General features: G+C 60.9%; 2 protein-coding genes across 2 annotated transcripts; one reads left to right on the top strand and one right to left on the bottom strand.

The window, feature by feature from the left end:
* The first annotated feature begins 2,249 nt into the window (after window positions 1-2,249).
* KLHL40 (kelch like family member 40) lies at window positions 2,250-9,833 on the top strand. The gene is made up of 6 exons (XM_045529853.1): window positions 2,250-3,564; window positions 4,897-5,057; window positions 5,297-5,404; window positions 5,547-5,732; window positions 7,606-7,752; window positions 8,595-9,833. The coding sequence occupies exons 1-6, from the start codon at window positions 2,419-2,421 to the stop codon at window positions 8,704-8,706; spliced, it is 1,860 nt and encodes a 619-aa protein (XP_045385809.1). The 5' UTR covers window positions 2,250-2,418; the 3' UTR covers window positions 8,707-9,833.
* Window positions 9,336-18,797, bottom strand: HHATL (hedgehog acyltransferase like). Its single transcript, XM_045529854.1, has 12 exons — window positions 18,549-18,797; window positions 16,744-16,862; window positions 16,304-16,371; window positions 15,687-15,800; window positions 15,366-15,560; window positions 14,811-15,020; window positions 14,223-14,394; window positions 13,613-13,757; window positions 13,461-13,496; window positions 10,296-10,497; window positions 9,775-9,916; window positions 9,336-9,572 (listed from the first exon to the last, which is right to left on the bottom strand). The coding sequence occupies exons 2-12, from the start codon at window positions 16,847-16,849 to the stop codon at window positions 9,448-9,450; spliced, it is 1,515 nt and encodes a 504-aa protein (XP_045385810.1). The 5' UTR covers window positions 16,850-16,862; window positions 18,549-18,797; the 3' UTR covers window positions 9,336-9,447.
* Between the last annotated feature and the right edge of the window lie 791 nt (window positions 18,798-19,588).

Raw genomic sequence — 19,588 nt, 5'->3', positions numbered from 1 at the left:
CTGGGTTGTTTGTTTTGTTGTTTTTGAGTTTTAGGAGTTCTTTATATATTCTGGAGATTAAACTTTCATCAGATATATGATTTGCAAATATTTCTCCCATTCCATGGGTTGCCTTTTTTTTACTTGTGTCTGACCTGAAACTCATGTCTTTTCACTCTGTGGATTGTGTCCTCTAATGCATGAAAGTTTTTAATTTTGATGTAGTCCAATTCATCTATTATTTCTTTTGTTTCCTCCTGAACATGCCAGGTGCCTCAGGGCCTTTGCTTGGGCTGTGCCCCCTCCTCAGAATCCTCCATGGTTTGAACCTGTTCAAGTGTGACCCTCTCAGTGAGCCCACCGGACTACTCCATTTAAAATCACTGCAACCCCCACCTCCACTTCCCATGTCCCCTCCCTGCCTTACTCGTCTCCACAGCCAGCACCAGCATCTGGCATCCTGGATGACTATGTATTTGTTGCTGTCTCCCCCCAGCCAGCCCTTGCCCCGATGAATATAAGCTCTACAAAGACAGGGATTCCTGCCTGACTTGCCCCTGCTGCATCCTCAGCAATCAGAACCGTGCACCGTAGGTTCTTGATGAATGAATGAGCCACACACAAATGCCTGGTAGGGAGTGAGCACTATGGGATCCATCATGGTCTAAAAGTATCTCATTAAGTCATTTGATAAATATAAGTTAATTGTTCAGTCAGTACTTTCTGTCCTGGTCTTTGGAAAATGAGACTACGATTAATGGACATTTTTGCTAATTCCCGGGAAGCAGCAAGGTAAGGAGGGATTTCCACAGTCTTCGGAGGTGGGCAGACCTGCTTCGAATCCCGGCCAAGTTGCTGAGCCTCTCAGAGCCTTGTCTCCTTGCTGGCCGTGCCTGTGAGAAATGGCCTGCAGTCCAGGGCTCTCTGAGTGAGCCCTTGGCCTTCCAGCAAGACGGACAAGCCACCTCCATGGCCTGCCCAGGTGCTGTGTCCCTCTGGACCTGCTGGTAGAGTGAGCAAGTGATGTCAGATGCGCTGCTCAGGAGGGACAGTCAGTGACATTGCTGAAACCACAAAAGGGGAGGTGACTCAGTCCTGGCCCAGCCTGAGGTCTTCTCTCCTATCCCCCTCTCACCAAGCCTGAGGTTATAAACAAGTGACTCAGAGGAATGATGGAGGAGTGCCCCATACAGTTCATACACGTGTCCCTGGGGCTAAATTTAATCCACAGCTGCAGCCTCTGGCACTTTGGGAACAAGTTAATCTTGGTGGCTGAAACTGATGTGTGTGTGGGTGGGGGGAGGGAGGGATAGGGTGGTCAGGAGCCCAAAGCAGGGTGGGCATTGAGATTGGCTGTCCTGGGCCACGACCCTGACCCCTTAGACCATAGACAGGGTGCAGGGGCCCTGAGGCCAGGCACGCTTAGGCCCAGCCTAGTATAGACCAAGAGCAATGAGTATAAACAGCAAAAGTCCTGGAATTTTTAACTCTTAGAGTGTTACCTTTTGAACACTAAAATTCAAAATATTCACTCCCCTAGAATATTAAAACCCTGAGAGTTTAAACACCTACAATAGCAGAATCCTAGGAAATTAATTTTCTAGCTCGTCTGACACCTTAGAGTGTTACAATCCTCTAATGGTGTACTCTCAGCAACACAGTAGCTCAGTGCGCCTGAACTGAGGCTGTTACAGTCTAACTTCTCCACCTCCTCATTGTGTAGGAGGGGAAACTGAGGCTTAACAGAGAGACCTGACTTGCCCCAGGCCCCACAGGAAAGTGGTGCCTTTGTTTGCCTAACTAAGGCACCTTCCTGGTTTCTTGCAAAAAGCAGGGTCTCAGAGCTGGGGCAGGAAGAGGAAAGGCTCTTCCCATTTTAAAGATGGGGCAAGAAGGCCCCCAAAGAGTGAAGGCCATGACCAAGTTCTGAGCAGGAAACCCAAGCAACTTGTATCCAGGGGTGGCTGGAGTGAGGAAGATGGGAGGAAGGGAGGCACAGGACAGATAGGCCCGGAAGCATGAAGGGGGACCCTGAAAGAGGGGGTCCAGTGCTTCCCCCTCCCTGGACTGCCGGTCAGAGCTTGGGCCGCCCTCTCAGGATCACCTCCTGACCAGGGACTCCAGAGTCAAAACTTTGCTGTGCTCCATTTAGAAATGAAGTAGCAAGGTCCTCATCTTTTGGGGAGGGCCTAGATACACACACACACACAGGTTCCATGAGCCCCCAGGGCTGAGTCAAGGCTGCTCCGGGAGGGGGGCCTCTGCCCAGCTGTCCCCTGTGAGTCATGTGCAGGAGGCCAGGCGGCTCGCCTTACAGGGCTGGGGCCACCTCTATATATAGCCCGGCGAGGACAGCTGCGCACTTTCAGCGCACCCCAGCAGGAAAGCAAGGGTGGAGAGGAGCCCCTTGGCTCTGTCGCTGCACCCTGGGCCCCCACCATGGCGCTGGGCTCGGAGCAGGCGGAGGAGCAGCGGTTGTACCAGCAGACGCTCCTGCAAGACGGGCTCAAGGACATGCTGGACCACGGCAAGTTCCTCGACTGTGTGGTGCGGGCGGGCGGGCGCGAGTTCCCGTGCCACCGCCTGGTGCTGGCCGCCTGCAGCCCCTACTTCCGGGCGCGCTTCCTGGCTGAGCCGGAGCGCGCGGGCGAGCTGCGCCTGGAGGAGGTGTCCCCGGACGTGGTGGCCCAGGTGCTGCACTACCTGTACACGTCGGAGATCTCGCTGGACGAGGCGAGCGTGCAGGATTTGTTCGCCGCGGCGCACCGCTTCCAGATCCCGTCCATCTTCACCATCTGCGTGTCCTTCCTGCAGAAGCGCCTGTGCCTCTCCAACTGCCTGGCCGTCTTCCGCCTCGGCCTCCTGCTCGACTGCGCGCGCCTCGCGGTGGCTGCCCGCGACTTCATCTGCGCGCACTTCACGCTAGTGGCGCGCGACGCCGACTTCCTGGGACTCTCGGCTGACGAGCTCATCGCCGTCATCTCCAGCGACGGCCTCAACGTGGAGAAGGAGGAGGCGGTGTTCGAGGCGGTGATGCGGTGGGCGGGCGGCGGCGACCCCGGGGCGCAGGCCGAGCGCCAGCGCGCGCTGCCCACGGTCTTCGAGAGCGTGCGCTGCCGCCTGCTGCCGCGCTCCTTCCTGGAGACCCGCGTAGAGCGCCACCCTCTCGTGCGTGCCCAGCCCGAGTTGCTGCGCAAGCTGCAGATGGTGAAGGACGCGCACGAGGGCCGCATCACCACGCTGCGCAAGAAGAAGAAGGGGAAAGAGGCCGCCGGGGCCGAGGAGGCCGCCAAAGGCACATCCGAAGCCAAGGAGGACGAGGAGTCCGAACGCGTTTTACCTGGGATCCTCAATGACACCCTGCGCTTTGGCATGTTCTTGCAGGACCTTATCTTCATGATCAGCGAGGAGGGCGCTGTGGCCTACGATCCAGCAGCCAACGAATGCTATTGTGCCTCCCTCTCCAACCAGGTCCCCAAGAATCACGTCAGCTTGGTCACCAAGGAGAACCAGGTCTTTGTGGCTGGAGGCCTTTTCTACAACGAGGACAACAAAGAGGACCCCATGAGCGCTTACTTCCTTCAGGTGCCTAGCCGATCTTGGGAGCAGCCAGCCAGTGCTGGGTTCTGGGCACTGGGGGCAGCCTGGGGCCCAGGAGTTGCCTGTGTTCACGCAGGGGAATGTCACTGGGTCTGGGGTGAGATGTAGACTGGGAGGTTGACTGACAGCCACTTGCCTGAAGGTTGAACAGCCACAGGCAGCTGCCAAAGAGCTGCGTACCTTGATGTCTCAGTAACGGGGATGGTAGCCCCAGGTTGGCATACACTGGAGGCCCTTGGCCCTGTACGTGGTTGGGGTCAGGCACAGCGAGAGGGAGAAAACAAGGTCAGTGTAGAGATCTGGGGCAGGGCCTTTGCATGAGGGCCAGGACTGGAGCTCAGAACAGAGAGTGCTCTAGACAAAGGCACCATCCTGCCTAATCCTCCCATTGTTCAGATCAGGAAACTGAGGCCCAGGCAGGATCAGTAGAGTGGAGTGCCCAGTCCAACTTGGGGGTGTGGCTGTGAAATCTCAAAGGGCAGAGAGAGCTTCCTGGAGATTGGCCGTGTAGGTTTGAGCCTTGTCAGTTGGGTGGGCTTGGAGATGTGAAGGGGAGGGTGGCAGTGTTTCTGGCCACGGAGCGGTGAGCAAAGGACAGAACCGGGAACAGGCCTGGTGAGTGGTGTGCTCCGTGAAGCCTGACCAGCGAGAGGGGTGAGGGGCAGGTGCTAGGGTTATGCTCACAGGCCTTACAGTTGGAGGGGGGTATGGCGGCAGCTCCACCAGTTACCAGCTCAGCAGGTGGGTACACTGTTGATTCTCTCCTGGCCTTTGTAAGTGGGAATATTGTTCTTCCTGATTGGTAAGGTCCTTCCAAGGTTAAGTGATGCTTATAAAGTGCTCAGCCCTTAGAAAACTTTTCAAAAAGATGAGCCACTATTATCTTTATTATAAGGCTGTGGAGGTGGACACGGCTGCAGGCTGTAGATTTTAAGAGGTGAATGGCAGAGCCATATCTGGAAGTTTCGTGAGCAGTGGGATGGGGTGTAGCACAAGGGGCAGGCAGGCCTCCGTTCCCAGCTGTACTGGGGAGGCGCCAAGGCCACAGCAGGACCTCCTTCTCCGAGCTCCCTCCTCTCATCTGTGCCGTGGTGCCCATCACCCTGCTGTCAAGGTGGTCTCTGGGCATCTACCTGGGGTGGGGGTGGGGGCGTGGGGCACTCTGCTTTCAGCTTGATGGCAGGAGGGGCCTGCTTCCAGGCTGCGTGGTCCTACCTGGTGGCCTGGACTCGTCTGTGATCGGGCTGGGCTGGGCTGGGCTGGGCTGGGGCTGGGGAAGTCGGGGGCGGCAGCTAACCTGACAAACCCGGCCCGCAGTTCGACCACCTGGACTCAGAGTGGCTGGGGATGCCACCGCTGCCCTCCCCACGCTGCCTCTTCGGCCTGGGAGAGGCTCTCAACTCCATCTACGTGGTCGGCGGCCGAGAGGTCAAGGACGGCGAGCGCTGCCTGGACTCGGTCATGTGCTACGACAGGCTGTGAGTGGGGGGGGGTCGACGGTGGGGGAGGGGAGCGCCTGGGGCGGGGGCCGGGGGCGGGGGTGGGCTTCGGTGGCGGCGGGGCGGGTGCACAGTGGCGTGGGAGCGAGGGACCGAGAGGTCTGGGAAGTCCCAGCAAAGAATGGGGTGCACAGCGAATGTGTGCTGGGAGGGCGGGTGAATGCGGAGACAAGGACCGAGCATATACCTGAGCCCCGCCCCACTCCCGTCCCCTCCAGGTCGTTCAAATGGGGCGAATCGGATCCGCTGCCTTATGCCGTGTATGGCCACGCGGTGCTCTCCCACATGGACCTTGTCTACGTCATTGGCGGCAAAGGCAGCGACAGGTGAGGCCCGGGCTGCGAGCAGGAGCAGGGTCTCCCGCATGCTGTCAGGGGTCTGTCCTGGCTGTCCTGGGAGACGCAGCCGGAGGGAAGGGTGGCCCTGCTCCCGCCACTCTCCGCTCGCTCACCGTCCCCCGCCCCACAGGAAGTGCCTGAACAAAATGTGCGTCTATGACCCCAAGAAGTTCGAGTGGAAGGAGCTGGCACCCATGAAGACCGCCCGCTCACTCTTTGGTGCCACGATCCATGACGGCCGCATCTTTGTGGCGGCTGGAGTCACCGACACAGGGCTGACCAGCTCTGCCGAGGTGTACAGCATCGCAGACAACAAGTAAGCAGCTTGCTCCCTCCTCCCCGCAAGGACAGCTGAGTGGCTCTGGGCCTGTGTGGGCCCTGGCCCCGGGTCCTAGCCCCGGTGTTGGGTCTGCGCTGTTGAGTTTGGAAAGCGGCACAGAAATAGCGCCTCTCCTCTGATCAGCAGTGAAGTGGGGAAGGGTTAGGGCCAGCCTGGCCTGCAGGAGGGAGCTCCCAGGGTGGCGTAGGGGATGCCAGCTTCCTCATTCAGGGACTCATAGCAGGCAGTGGCCTGGTGCAAGGCATATAGCAGTGAACAAGACAGACGCTCCCCTGCCTGGGACATTAAGAGAAAACTGAGCTGACAGATGGTTGTACTTAGCCGCAAAAGGGGCCAGGGTGGGTGGGCGAAGGATGCCCCGGGCAAAGGAAGCCTGGTGCCAAGGCAGTTAGGAGAAAGAAAGCAGGGCCCACTGGAGGGAAGGCGTGGCTCAGGCTGGATGGTGGGTAGGGGGTGAAGGGAGGTAGGATGGCGGTGCTGGGGCTGGAAGGGACAGCAGGAGAGGGGCAGTGAAATGCCTTTCACTGGTTTTAAGGGCCCATCTGTGTTCTGCTAAAGCGCCTCACGGCAGCTGATGTAGAGAGGAGACTGGGGTTTCCCAAGGGGCAGGAAGGTCAGGGGTGCAGCTGTAGGGAGAGGTGATGGGGGCCTGGAGCTGGGGGTACAGCGGGGATGGGGCTGAGTGGATGCACTGGAGAAAGACTTAGGCCAGGGCCTCTCACCCTGTGATGTGCACCTGAGTCTCCCAAGGGATCACATTAAAATGCAGATTCTCGGGTATGGGGAGGGCCTGAGAGTCTGTATTTCTAACAAAGCCCCCAGGTGATGCTGAGGCAGCTGGTCCATGCACCACACTTTGATTAGAGTTTAGGGGTGGAACAGGGCTTAGCAATCAATTGGATTGTGGGGTTAAGTGAGGGAGGAAGTAGATGCTTTTGAGCCAGGGTGGGAAGCCATTTACTGGAGAACCATTGGGGTGAGATAGGGAAAGTGAGGGTCCAGGTGGGAGGTAGGTGCCTGGGGGTGTCCGGGAGAAGCCCACTGGGTCAGAGAGACGGCTGAGCTGCAGGGAGAGATCTGGGGTCAACAGCACATGGAGGGGCCGAGCTCCCCCAGGAGAGAGGCTGTAGGTGAGGGGCTGAGGCCCACGCCCCGAGGGATGGTGGGGACAGGTACGTTATCCAGGAAGGAGTCTGAGAAGGTTGGCTTGGAGAGGTAGCAGGTGAGAGTCACATCAGCAGTGGCGTGTGCTGGGGGCCCTGGATTTTGAAGCCCTGTGGTGGCCACAGACCTCAGCGAGAGCAGTTTTGGAGGGTGGGGGTGAAGGCGCAAGGCAGGAGCCAGGGGAGCGAAGATGCCTTGAGAAGGCTGTATGTGAGAAGAGGGGTGGATAGGAGGCAGGGGATGGGTGTCACCGGCCACCCAGGAGCAAGAGGACTTTGTCTAGCGCAAGGCTGGGGCCTGCCGGGGGCTGGGGTCGTGAATTGGCTGGTGAGAGTCCAGGAGAGGAGGGGAGACGGTGGGGAGATCCATGGTGGCCTTCACTTGGCAGCTTGGATGGAATGACAAGGGGGCAAGGGACAAGGGAAGGGGAAGGAGCGAGAGACTAGGGAAGGCAGTGACCATCAGAGGGAGAGGGAAGGGGAGCCCAGTTGGGACGCTCTGAGGCTGGGGCGGGGGCACCAGGTAGGTGCCCCCGACAGAGTCGGAGAACAGGAGCTTGTGCTGGGAGCACGGGAGCCTGGGACTTGATTGCAGAGGGTGCAGCAGAAACTGTGGGCGCTGGTGGCAGGAAGCACCCTCGGCTTGCCGAGGCCCCCAGTGATGCACCTCCTCACTCCCCTCCCAGGTGGGCGCCTTTTGAGGCCTTCTCGCAGGAGCGCAGCTCGCTCAGCCTGGTCAGCCTGGCGGGCACCCTCTATGCCATCGGTGGCTTTGCCACCCTGGAGACCGAGTCCGGAGAGCTGGTCCCCACAGAGCTCAACGACATCTGGAGGTGAGCCCAGCCCCAGGAAGGTGAGGGGGGAACCAGGAGCAAGGCTGACACCTCATAGCAGGGTGCAGCGCACCAAGGCACCTGGCAGGCCCCTCTGCGGGCCAAGCCGGTCTGTCCTCCAGGGAGCCCTGTAGGGGCGGAACAGCAGATGCACCGTGCTTGGCCTCAGGGTCTCGCCAGGTTGCTCGGGAAGGTGTGGGCTTGCACATGGGGCACCATGCCCCACTGTGGAGCAGCAGCAATGCTGCAGACAGGAGCTGGCCCCAAGCTTAGGGCACAGACCCATGGAAACAGGGCCCAGGGAGCATCCGGGCCTTTCCCCTCTCTGCCTTCTGGGTGCTTGTTCTGGAGGGAGAACCGCGGCCAGGACTGGGAAGTAGCTGGACCCCAGCTTCTGGGGACCATTGCTTTCCATGGATGGTCCTCCCTGGGGTGGGAGAAAGGGATTTCATCCTCCTGGGGTGTCCCCCGGAACTTCAGTCATCCCCACTGCTGCAGGCAGCCTCTGGGGAGCAGAGCTGCTGGGAGGGGACTTGGAGGTGGAGAATGGAAATGCTCAAGGGGAGGGAATCGGTGTGTGGTGGGTGCAGACCTTCCTGGAGGGAGGTGCACTCTGAGGAAGGTGGGAATCCCTGGGAGGTGTCCTTTCCCCGACAGGGTGGTCCTTCCTAGAGTGTGAGGTGGGTGTTCTTTGTGGTGGGTCTTGCGGGGGCCTCCTTTCCCAGAAGAGGGGAATCTTCCAGAAGCAGATTTACCTAGAGACTGGCCCAGTGCACTCAGCCACCCCTCTCTGCTGAGTTCCATCTAGGCTGAGCTGACCACGCTGCCCACTCCACCTCCAGGTATAACGAGGATGAGAAGAAGTGGGAGGGTGTCCTGCGGGAGATCGCCTACGCGGCAGGTGCCTCCTTCCTACCTGTGCGGCTCAATGTGCTGCGCCTGACCAAGATGTGACCGGCTCAGAGGCCTCGAACTAAGCGCCCCTCCCGTCCTGCGGTGCTCACAGACCTGGCCTCCTGGGGGCTCCAAGGAGGAGGCCGGGAGAGGCCGAAGCGCCCCTGGATCCAGTTGTGGTGCCCGGGCTGCTTCAGCCAGGAAAGGGAAATGCCTGCCTCGTCCTAGCTTTTGGGCAGGGCCAAGAAACTAGAGGCTTCTCCCGTGTCGCCATATCCTGCCGGGTCTTCTTGGTCCACGAGCCAGAACCACAGGGGTGGATCCCAGGTGCACCCTGGCCCTGCCCCAGCCTGGCTGTGTGTGCCACGTAAGTCCCCACAGATGGGAGTGTCCCCATCAAGCAGACCTTGCAACGTGGATAAGTTTCCTTTGCTGAGAAGAATAAAGTGCCTTCTGAGCAAGCAGCTTAGGTATGGAATCAGGTGCCAAGTCAGCGACCTGGTGGTTTGGAGATCTGGGGCGTCAGCGTTCTGCAGTTGGGTCACCAGGGTCGGCAGTCTCTGCCCTCCATGTGCTGTCTCCTCCACACTCTGTGTGTGGCCCTCCCTGAGGCCTAGAGCCCCCCGCTCCTCAGCCAGCACAGACAAGGAGCAGGAGACTGCTGGGAGAAGGGGCAGAGCATGGCAGACTGTGGTAGAAAAGTCTTTTATTGTGTCAGTCGGCTGCATCTGGCCGGGCTGGGGCCTGGGGCCCAGGAATAGCTGAGCAGAGCCTGTCCCTGTCCCCCTCCCCCTCTCCCCCCTACTCTGGCTTCTCTTTGTCCTGCTTCTGCTCCTCCTCCAGTGCCAGGGTTCGCTCACGCTCCTTCACCAGCTGGACACCACAGTAGGTGACAGACAGGACGGCCAGCGTGGTCTGTGGGAACCCTGTGTAGGGAAGAAGCTGTCGTCGATGCCCCGGAGCAGTACACCTTCCTCAGTGACTCTTCTCTTCCCATCCCTCTCGCTGCTCGACTGGCCCTCCCTGCCGAGTCCCTGGGGCGCTGGGCGGGGTAGGGGCATTTCAGAAGGTCAGAGTCCTAGAGGTTGATGCCTGGCACGTTCTGTATCCCACACTCCTGCCCCTCACCTGTGAGTAGCAGGCGCCGGGCAACCAGCTCTGTGAACTCGAGGCTGTTCAGGCTCACAAGGTTGTACATGATGATGGCCCAGAAGTTCATGGCCCCAAAGAGGGCCCGGACCCTGCGGGACATCTGCTCCGACAGAGAGGCCTGCCCAGTCCAGGACAGCATTGGAAGCAGGACAAGAGGCCCAAAGGAAAGAGGACACGGTTGGTCAGTGGCCTTGCCCACATGGCTACTCAGGTCCTGGGGGTACGCTTGGGTCTCCCTCATTGTTAAACATGGGGAAACTGAGGTCCAGAGAGAGGGTGAGGGCTGAGCAACACAGCCAGGCCCGGGTGCTCTGTTCGCCATAGAAGGTGGGGAGGGCCAGTTTCCCACAGGTGAGCCATTGTCCTGACAACAGGAGGGTCCCGGTGGTGAGAAAGTTCTGGACTGGGAGACCAAATGGTTGGACCACCCCAGAAAGCAGTGGTCCCCACCCTCCCCCATGAGCGAGCCAGTCCCAGCCCAGACCTTCCCTGCTCACCTCAGTTCGTGCTAGGGGCCCCCACTCTGCCAGCTTCTGCACCCAGAGCTCAAAGTTGAGGCCAAAGCAGTTAAGGGATGACCACAGGTAGACAATGTCACAAGGCCCGAGCCACAGAGTGGTGATGGCAAATGTGGCCACCGAGGCCCCTAGCTCTGGGATCACCTGGGAGTGCTCCCCACCAATGTGGTCATACACATATCTGCAGGAGAGACAGGAGAAGGGGCCGAGGGAGGTGTGGGAAAGAGCAGGTATGAGACGGGCAGAGGACACAACAGGGCAGCCCTCCTCAGCACTGTCACCCTGGGCACATTCAACGTCCCTGATCTCAGGTGGCTGCTCCTTCTCCTCTACCCAACTTCACGCAGTGGAGGACTCAGCCTCGGACAGCAAATCCTTTCGGGCTCTGCTGTCTTCCTCCCCAGGTGATCACATCCACACCCACACTTCACATCTGGCTCTACGCTTGCTCATGACCCCAAATCTGTGTCTTCAGCCCAGTCTCTCCTGACTCGTGCATCCAGCCGCTATGGGCATCTCACGTGGCGATGATTCCCCTCCCTGCCCAAACCGCTCCCCACCCCCTCAGTCACTGGCGCCACTGCTCATTGCTCAGGCTATAAGCCTGGCGCCCACTTGGACTCTCAGCTTCCCTCATGGCCCACCTCCAAGCAAGCCAGCGTGTTCTGTTTCTCCACTCGGCCCTGCCCGCTGCTCACCAGCTCCTCTACTCACCAGCCGGGGTGCATATCTCTCACACTGATTATTGCAAGAGCCGCTTAGGTAGTCTTCCTGCTTCTCTCTTTACCCCTACGGCCCATTTGCCACACGGCAGCCAGAGGCAGCTTTAGAGTGTAGCTTGGGTCCCGTCACCTCCATGATTAGCCCCCTCAGTGGCCTCCTATCACAACTGGAATAAGCTCCAGCTCCTTGCTGTGGCTGGGAGGGCCCCTGCAGCCCGGTTTCTGCCCCTCCCTGACCTCGTGCCTGCATTCTCCCCGTCTATGTCTACCCGCTGGCCTTACTGGCTTCAGACACACTCGGTTGGTTCGTGCCTCAGGGCCTTTGCAGTTGTTCCCTCTGCCTGGAATTCTCTTCCCAGATCTCCGTGTCACTCCGGACTCAGTTCACTTACCACCTCCTCAGAGGAGCCCGCCCAGAACCCAACGAAAGAAGCTTCTACCCTGTTGCCAACTTCTATCCCCTTACACGTTCGTTATGTTTTCTTCATAACACTTACCACTCTCTAAAATTATCTTATTTATGTTTGTTTACCTGTTTATGGTCTGTTTCTCCCCACTAGACTGTAAGCTCCATGAGTTCAGGGTCTTTGCCATGTTCACTGCTGTATCCCCAGTGCCTGGCACACAGTAGGTGCTCGGTAAATATTTGTTGAATAAATTCAGTGGAAGATCCATTGAGTAACCAGCCTCTCCATTCCTTGACCTCCTCATTTCCAGTGTTTTTCTCCTCCAAGCCACCCACGCCCATGGCCACGCCCCAACTCTGTCACCACTTGAAATTTCACTACTTCCTAATTCCCACTCTGCCCAGCCCCTCCTGAACTTCTGGCCCCTCGGCTTCAGTCCTTTAGTCCCACTGATCTTGTGACTTCCTGTCTTCACCACCCTCCTTAACAAGAGCTGACCTCAGGTAGCTGCTCCTCCAATGAGTCGTCATTATAAATAATCTAAAAACCCGTATCCCTCACTTCCTGCCCTCACTCATCCGGGAGAGCCCAGTCGCCTACTTTCTCCTCACCTGCACCCACGCAGTGAGCCCTGATGGGAAAATCACGCATCTTCACACACTGGAGTCTGTAAACCCACGACCTGCGACAGCACCCGGCTCTCGATGCCACAGTTTCCCTAGTCAGCTGCTTCTCCTGGGCCCTGCAGTGGCTGTGCCCTCATCCCTCCCGCAGGTGGGAGTGGGTGTGGGGGATCCGGGCGGGGCGGGGGGGCGGGGGAGGCCCAGGTGCTGCCTCCTTCCTGCCCTCAGCCCCGCAGCTCTCGGCTGATGGCTGCCCCGCCTACCTCTGCGCCTCTACCCCGCCTACGGAGGACACGTGGAATCCCTTACTTTTCTACACTGACCTGCCATTCTTCGTGTCCACACTGGCTCCTCCCCCTCCTCCCAAAGCCAGGCCCCTGCCTGGACCTGGATGCCGTGGCCTCCTCCCTCCCCAGGGACCTCGCTCCCTCAGTGACCCCCGCATCCTGCATCACAGCGTCTTCCCTGTTGAGTAATTCCCCTCGGCACGTCCATTATCTCCCGTCTTTAAAACACCCCGCTCTCCCCAGCCGCTGCTCTGCCTTGCCCCTTCGGCCCCAGGCTTCTTCAGGAGTCGTCCGCACACCCCTGTAGTTCCTCAGTTTCCCTCCACTCCCACCTGCCCTTGCCTCTCCAGCCCAAGGCTACATGTCACCAACACTCATCCTCAGTGCCCAGCTTCCTTGGGCCTGCGCAGCACCTGCCCCAGCCGCCCCGCCACGCCTGATGGTCCTCCCTTGGCTTCCAGGGCGTCCCTGGCCTTGATTCTCCTGCTCCTCTGACCACTCCTGTCCTCCCCTTCTGCTGGCTCTTCCTCCTCCCCCAACCAGAGTCCTCCTCGCAGGCCCAGGCTTGGCCGCCCCCTCTCTCCTCTTCTCACTCGACTCTGTCTCCTTGGGACTGATCATTCCCAAGGCCGAAAGGCCACGCGTCCACGCTCATGATGCTCACAGCCCATCAGCCCCTGGGCTGCTCTGAACCCCAGGCCCTCAGGCCCACCACCTCCCCGACTCCCCACAAGGCTGCTGCCCGTGTTCCGACTACACACTCCTCACACCGAATCCTCTCTGGAAACCAGCCCTCCGTCCTCCCAGGCTGCAGACAGGAATTTGGGAGCCATCTCCCTCTCCTTCCCTGTATCTGCACTGCAGGCCCCGTCCTGCCAAGGGTCCCTGTGGCGTGTCCCTACTCTCACCCCTGTCTCCACCTGCGGGGCCCTCCCCCAGGGCCAGACCTCTGTGTCTTTCACCTAGACCTCTGCCACGACCTCCTCACTGCCCTGCTCGCTTCCTCCAGCCCAGGGGTGATCTTTAAAAACATGGGCTGATCTTGGCACTGCCCTGCCCAGACACCTGGCAGGATGGCTGTGAGCATCCCCCACTCCCAACTCACTTGCAAAGCCAGTCGTTGATGCCACGGTCAAAGTGCCTGTACGGGGAGAGCAGATGGGTGTGACTCAGCCGTTGGGCAGAGCTCCCCGGGCAAGGGCAAGAGGCTGGGGGACGGTGGGGACCCCAGGGACTGCCTCCCCCGTCGGCACTCACGTTTCCCCAAAGACGTAGAGTGCTGTGATGCACTTTGGAGGCTGGGGCGGGTCCAGGTGGTCGAGGCGTGCCACGGTGTTGACGACGCCAAAGAGGACGGCTGCCTTCACCCAGTCGTACACCAGGTTTGAATAGGCGAGGCCAGCTGGGGACAGGGTGCCATCACTGCCTGGGCTCCTATGTTGGCCCCCCTTTGCCGACCCCCAATTACTGGGGGAGGTGCTGAAATCGCCCGTCTCTCGTGGTCACTTTCTCTTCCCAGGTGCCAGGGGAGGTCCTTGCTCCTGGGCCCATCCCCACGGAGACCCCATCCCATCACTTCCTGGGGGAGACACCAGGCCCTGCCTGCCCCACGGAGACCCCATCACAGCTGTGGAAATCAGCCACAGCCCAGTGAAGCGGGGCAGGCTCTGTGGGGCCCTGCTCCCACCTCACAGGACAAAGCCAACGCCAAGTCCCACGCGTTTCAAAGGATAAGTCCCTGCTCTCCCACCCTTAGGTGCTGTGGCCCAGGGCCTCGGCTTCCCCAGCTGTGACACTCTATGGGAATGCAGATGGTCTGTCTTCCTGGGGTGGCAGCCCAGCCCTGGTCCCTGCTCTGGGGACCCACCGAGGGCACTGTCTGGGAGGCGGTTGACGAACTTGAGGTCACTGGGGATGGTGAGGATGTAGAAGAAGTGAAAGAAGATGTCCACGGCCATGATGGCCACCACGCTGAGGCCCGCCTGGGCCCGGATGCGCCACAGCTCGCCCTCGGGCCTCACTGGCTCCGCGTGGCTCACCTGGGGGGATGCCAAGTGTCTGAGGGCAGAGGCGAGCCCTGCCGGAGGAGCCCTGTCTGAGCGGCGTGGGAGGAGACACGGCTTCATCCAGGGGTCCTGCCTGAGGGTGGAGACACAGCCCACCCTGGGCAGACCCGGTTCTGTCCTGGGAGCCCCGTTTGAGTGGGCGGGAAGATCCGCGGCCTCGAGTCCTGTCTAGGGGAGGAGGCACGTCTCCACCCTGCGATCCCTGTGGGAGGGGGAAAGGTGGCCCCGTCCTGGGGTCTGAGGAGGGAGGGGAGACTTGGCTTCGTGCGGGAATCATGCCTGAGGATGGGGACAGCCTATCCTGCCTGGGGGGTTCTATCTGAGATGGGGGCCCCTGTCTGAATAGGGAGATCCAGCCCTGTTCTGGAAGCCCACACGTGTCCCCTCACCTGGGTGTGGAAGCGGTCAAAGGTCATGATGGGCCCAAAGAAGAAGAAGGGCAGGTAGAAGTTGTACTTGAGCAGGTCGGCTAGGGAGTAGCGGCGATCGGGGTGGGTGCAGCTCTCCAGCGCAAAGCTGGTGCAGCGCAGCACTGTGAAGCCACTGCCCCCCTGAAACAGCACCTCTTGTAGATCAAAAGTGCCCGTCACAAACCCGCTCTGGAGGGGAGAGAACAGGCCATGAGCTCACCAGGGTGCCTCCCGTCTGGGAACAGCCCCCAGCTTCTCACAGGGCCCAGCCTGGTCCCACCCCTCCCTCTCTTCCTGAGCCGGTTGACAATGGCCACTGCTCTATCCCAGTAATGTGACAGAGCAGAGGACAAACTGCACGTGTTCCTTCGGTGCAAGTGATCGCCCTGTGGACAGGGCACGCTCAGAGGCTTGAAGACAGGTGGGGAAGTGAAGGAGATGCTTGGGGCACTTGGCAGGCAAGGGCTTGGGATGGAGCGAGAGGCTGGGATCAGATCCCCGCACCCTCCACCCCTGCGCCACTCTGGTGCACACCTGCCACGAGATGAGGGGGTCCATCTTGAAGGAGGCCAGGCTGGCCAGGCCCAGGCCGAGACAGAGCCAGGGCTGGCCCAAGAGTGAGGCCACATAGAGGCCCACACAGTGACCAAGCAGCAGCAGCAGGTACCAAGGGCCCATCGTGCCGGCCACGGCCAGAGCCCCGTACACAGCATACACCCAGGAGCGGAGCTGTGGACAGAAAGAGGGCTTCGGTTGACTGCGTAAGGGCGGGTGACCCCAGGATAGAGTTCCCACAACCCTTGTGGCTACAGAGGAGCGGGCAGGGGGAGGCTGGGTGGCCTAGGTCCTGCTCACCTGGGGGGCCACCATCGTGCAGAGTTTAGCAAACAGCACATGTCCCGAGAGGGCGAAGACAATGATGTTGCGGAAGGAGGTGAACCACATCACCCACTCGAAGTCAGCCACATCCTGGGCAGTCCGGGCAGGAGGAGGTGGGGCGGTTAGGGTGGGAGAGGGGGCAGGATGGGCTGGCACCTGGCTGGGCAGAGCCCCAGCACCTTCCTGGCCCTCATGTTCTTATGCGTTCGCTGAGAGCAGCAGCTGAGGTCCCTGCATTCCCCTCTGAATAGGTAGAGAGGAATGGGGGGCCTTGTGTGGGCTGCCCTGCCCCCAAAGTGCACCTCTGCTGAGCACGTTGCCTGACAGCCCACCATTATCACCTTGTTGCTGGGAGGGGCACAGCCGGAGGTCCCTGCCAGAGCTCATCTAGATGTATGTGCCCCATTTCCTAATGGGGAGGGGCCCGTGGAGAGCTGAAGGCACGGAGACCCTTGTGCTGTGAGGTACCCTCTGTTGCATGTGAACATCTGAACAGTGGAGACTGGGAAGGGCTCGGGATGGGAAAGATGTGCAGGGCTCAGGGACCCCAAGCAGGGACCCCAAGGAGGGACCCCAGGGTGTGGGGAACCTACCATCTTCCGGCCAATGTACTCCCAGCCGGGTCGCACGGACTCCCGGAAGGACTTCCTGTGGGCTCCATCTGAGAACAGAGTGTGGCCTCAGGGAGAAGGGCCCTTCACGTCCCTGCCCCTGGCTTCCCCACGGACAGGGCTGCTCCCCGCCCCGGGGCATGGGTGGGTCTGGGTCTCTCTTGCTCTTCCTCTGCTTCTCTCTGGGTCTCGCCTCGCTGTGCATCTGGGTCCAGGTCCGACTGTGTCCCTGAGTGTCTGAGTGTCTCTGTCAGTATCTCTGCATCTCTGCCACCCTGCGACGGCACCTGGCTCCACCCAACCCCCAGGGCCTAGGGGGTACCCCAGGTCTGGAGGCCACGAGTGTCTGGCCTTGCAGGTTGGAACCCGGAGGCCCCCAGGGGAGGAAGGGCCCCACGCCCTGCCCCGGGCCCAGCTGTTACCTTGCGAAGCCTCGAGGAGGCCCCGGCCAGCATAGGCCAGCGCCCCGCTCAGCACCAGGGAGTAGAGGCCCAGCTCAGCCGCAGGCAACGCTGTCTTGATGCCCATAGCCTGGACAGGGCTGGGGGACACGGGGCGGGTGAGGGAAAGGCAGCTGCCAGCCCTGCCTGGCCCCACCTCATGGTCCTCCACTGGGGTGCTGGGGACCCACTCTGCAGAGACTGCCCCACTTGCCCCCTGGGGACCTTGGGCCATCCCTCTCCCTGCCCCCTGCCCGGCTACCCAGCACGGGTGCCCTATCCTAGCTGCTGCTGCGGTCCCCACCCTCCCATTCGGGGCTCACTCGGCCTGCCTTACTCACCTCCACTGACTGCTGCGTGCCTGCGTGTGGGCCGGTCCCTACCCCCCGTGCAGACCTTCCATGTGGACAAACCTTATCTCTGTCACCTCAATCAGGTGTCTGCCCCCCGGTCCCTCAGTGAGCTTCCCTCAGCTCCTGACAAAGGCCCAGCCCCCTCCAAGTCACCTTCTCCACTCCCTCCCTCCCCACGCAGTCCTTCCTTCCCTGAGAGCCCGTGACCTCCCGGTCCTGCCCCTGTTGCCAAGCCTCCATCCTTCTCATTCAGCCTCTAGCCTCTCACTGACCCCCACGCCCCCAAGCCCGTGCGCTCCAGCCTGTCACATTCCTGGCCCCTGCCTGTGTCCGTGACCACACTGCCCCACTCTCCCAGTGCTCTGTATGTTCAGGTCCCGGGTGGTGGCCGGAGGCTGTGCTGTTTGAGGAGGTGCCCTGGCGGAGCAGGCAGGGCCGGGCAGGCTCCGGGGAGGGCACTGGCTGCTGTCCAAGGTGCTGCCCGGAATCAGGCCCAGAGGAGCCTAGCCACTCGGCCAGCCTGCCGGGGCCCAGCTTGTCCCCAGGAGTCCTGCTGGGCCATCCCTGGGCTTCAGCTAGGACCCGTGCCCTTCCTACACTGCAGCAGCCTGGCCCAGGGGCTTCCCAAGGGCTCCATGAGTACAGACTCGGGGCCCAAATTAAAGGGAGGAACATGCCCAGGCACTTCTCAGGCTGAGCTGGGCCAAGAGGTGGCCGATGTAGCCCTGGCTCCCACCCTAGACCCCGCCCCCGCCGCCAAATCCCCATCACCAGCCCTGCAGCCAGCTCTCCGGGGCCTCCACAGTTGACACTCCCCTTATCGTCCAGTTGGGGGGAGGTCACGGGCCAGAAAGGCACAGGGCCCTGTCAAGGTCACACGGTGAACCTGGGACGGGCTTCTGTCTGCCTCCCGCCAGGACCGGGTATTCTCAGTGAGCCCCGCTGGAGTCTCAGATCAGAGGGGACCCTCGCTGCCCCTGCCCATGCCGGGGGCTGCCTGACTGCTGCGCTGCCGGCCTGAGGGCTGAGGCCCCCCCTCAGCGTCTGGGTGGGGGTAGGGAGGCCCTGGGGATCAGGTTAATGGAGCAGGAGCCCGAAACCGGAGCAGGAGCCTGAAACCAGAGCCCGCGAAATAGCTTTGTCAGCTGCCTCCCACTCGCCACTTTCCAATTTTAGCTCCCCATGGCCGATGCAGGGTGTCCCCAGCGAGACCTCTGTCAAGAGCTGGCCCCCAGCCTGGGGCCTCTCCTGATAGACCCCCGGGCCTGGGCTGGCCTGTGAACCTAGGGGTGTCCCCTTGCCCCTGGTCCTGCCTGCCTCAGGTGCATCTGCGGTAAAGCCCACTTTGAGACCTGTGATCTGGGAGGAGGGGCCCGGGTGGACCCTGCAGGTCTCATGGGCCCCAGAGTAGCTGCATCCCCAGCTGGCACTGACCTTGAGGAGGCTGCGAGGGACCCTGGCACACTGCCCACCTCAGGGCTCCGGGGTCCTGCGTCCAACCGTGCATCCGTCTGACCAACTGAGCTCCAGCGCCACGGTGGGGTGTGTCCAGGTCTGGGGTCCCCACCCCCTCGAGGCTATGTGTGGTGAGTGGTGACAGCGGGAGAAGGAGGGGGAGGAGGAGGTGGCCTTCCTGGAGCGGAGCTGAGCGGAGTGGAGCAGAGCCGAGTGCTGCAGAGCTGCTGGCCACAGGGAGCCGCAGGGAGGATCCTAGGGGGGGTTGGGGGGAAAGGGGCGGCCAGTAGCATAGGCTCCGACGGGGACACCTGGGCCTCACTGCAGCCTGCCTCCCCTGGTCCCTAGAGAGCCTGAGCCTCCCTCTCACTGCTAGCCAGAACCTCCTCTTCCAGGAAGCCTTCCTGGCAGCCCCACCAGCACCTCCAGGCTTGTTAGCCCTGCCCCCACCACACAGCCACACACACTCACACACAGGCACACGTTGTCACGGCTCAGCTCCATGGACTCCAGCCCCGACCTTTGCATGTGATCTCCGAAGGGCTGTCCTGGGGCAGACTCATGTAGCCCCCTGCCCTGGTCCTTTTCGTTATGCCAAGAGTCCCGGCTGGCCAGGCATCAGTGCCTGAGGCAGGACTGACTTGCCTACTGGGATTGGAGCTGCCATGGGACGTGGGGCTGAGAGGGGCCCCCCTACTCCTGCCTTGTCTCACAGGGAGTTGTCTGGGTGGAGGGGTGCCAGCAGGGTCACTTGGCAAGGCTTGAGTAGGTACTTAAGAATGGCCGGCGTCCTCTCCATGGCGGAGTGGGGGCAGATGGGAATGTCCCTAACCAACGGGAGTCCGTTGTGGGGGCAGGGCCCTCACTCTGGAAAGCAGAAGCCAAGGCCTCAGCCCTGGCTACCTGATGGGGAGGGGTATCCTGAAGCCCCCCCCCCCCCAGAGGCTAGGAACCTCTGATCATCCCTCTTTGGAATGAGACCAAGTCTGCAAGAGCTGTATGTGTTCACGGCATGTATG

The sequence above is a fragment of the Lemur catta genome, chromosome 18, assembly GCF_020740605.2.
Source record: "Lemur catta isolate mLemCat1 chromosome 18, mLemCat1.pri, whole genome shotgun sequence".
Classification (NCBI taxonomy): domain Eukaryota; kingdom Metazoa; phylum Chordata; class Mammalia; order Primates; family Lemuridae; genus Lemur; species Lemur catta.
The sequence above is the reverse complement of the archived record's forward strand: the minus strand, read 5'-3'. Positions and strand labels throughout refer to the sequence as shown.

What these genes read in the sequence shown, in the direction of transcription:
- KLHL40 (XM_045529853.1), top strand. Translation starts at nt 2,419, where the DNA reads ATGGCGCTGGGCTCGGAGCAGGCGGAGGAGCAGCGGTTGTACCAGCAG. An exon ending in GTCATGTGCTACGACAGGCT is followed by an intron (nt 5,058 to 5,296) that starts GTGAGTGGGGGG and finishes CGTCCCCTCCAG; the next exon opens with GTCGTTCAAATGGGGCGAAT. An exon ending in GAGCTCAACGACATCTGGAG is followed by an intron (nt 7,753 to 8,594) that starts GTGAGCCCAGCC and finishes CTCCACCTCCAG; the next exon opens with GTATAACGAGGATGAGAAGA.
- HHATL (XM_045529854.1), bottom strand. Translation starts at nt 16,849, where the DNA reads ATGGGCATCAAGACAGCGTTGCCTGCGGCTGAGCTGGGCCTCTACTCC. An exon ending in TTGACCGCTTCCACACCCAG is followed by an intron (nt 14,395 to 14,810) that starts GTGAGGGGACAC and finishes GCATCCCCCCAG; the next exon opens with GTGAGCCACGCGGAGCCAGT. An exon ending in CCTCCCAGACAGTGCCCTCG is followed by an intron (nt 13,758 to 14,222) that starts GTGGGTCCCCAG and finishes CCCTGTCCCCAG; the next exon opens with CTGGCCTCGCCTATTCAAAC.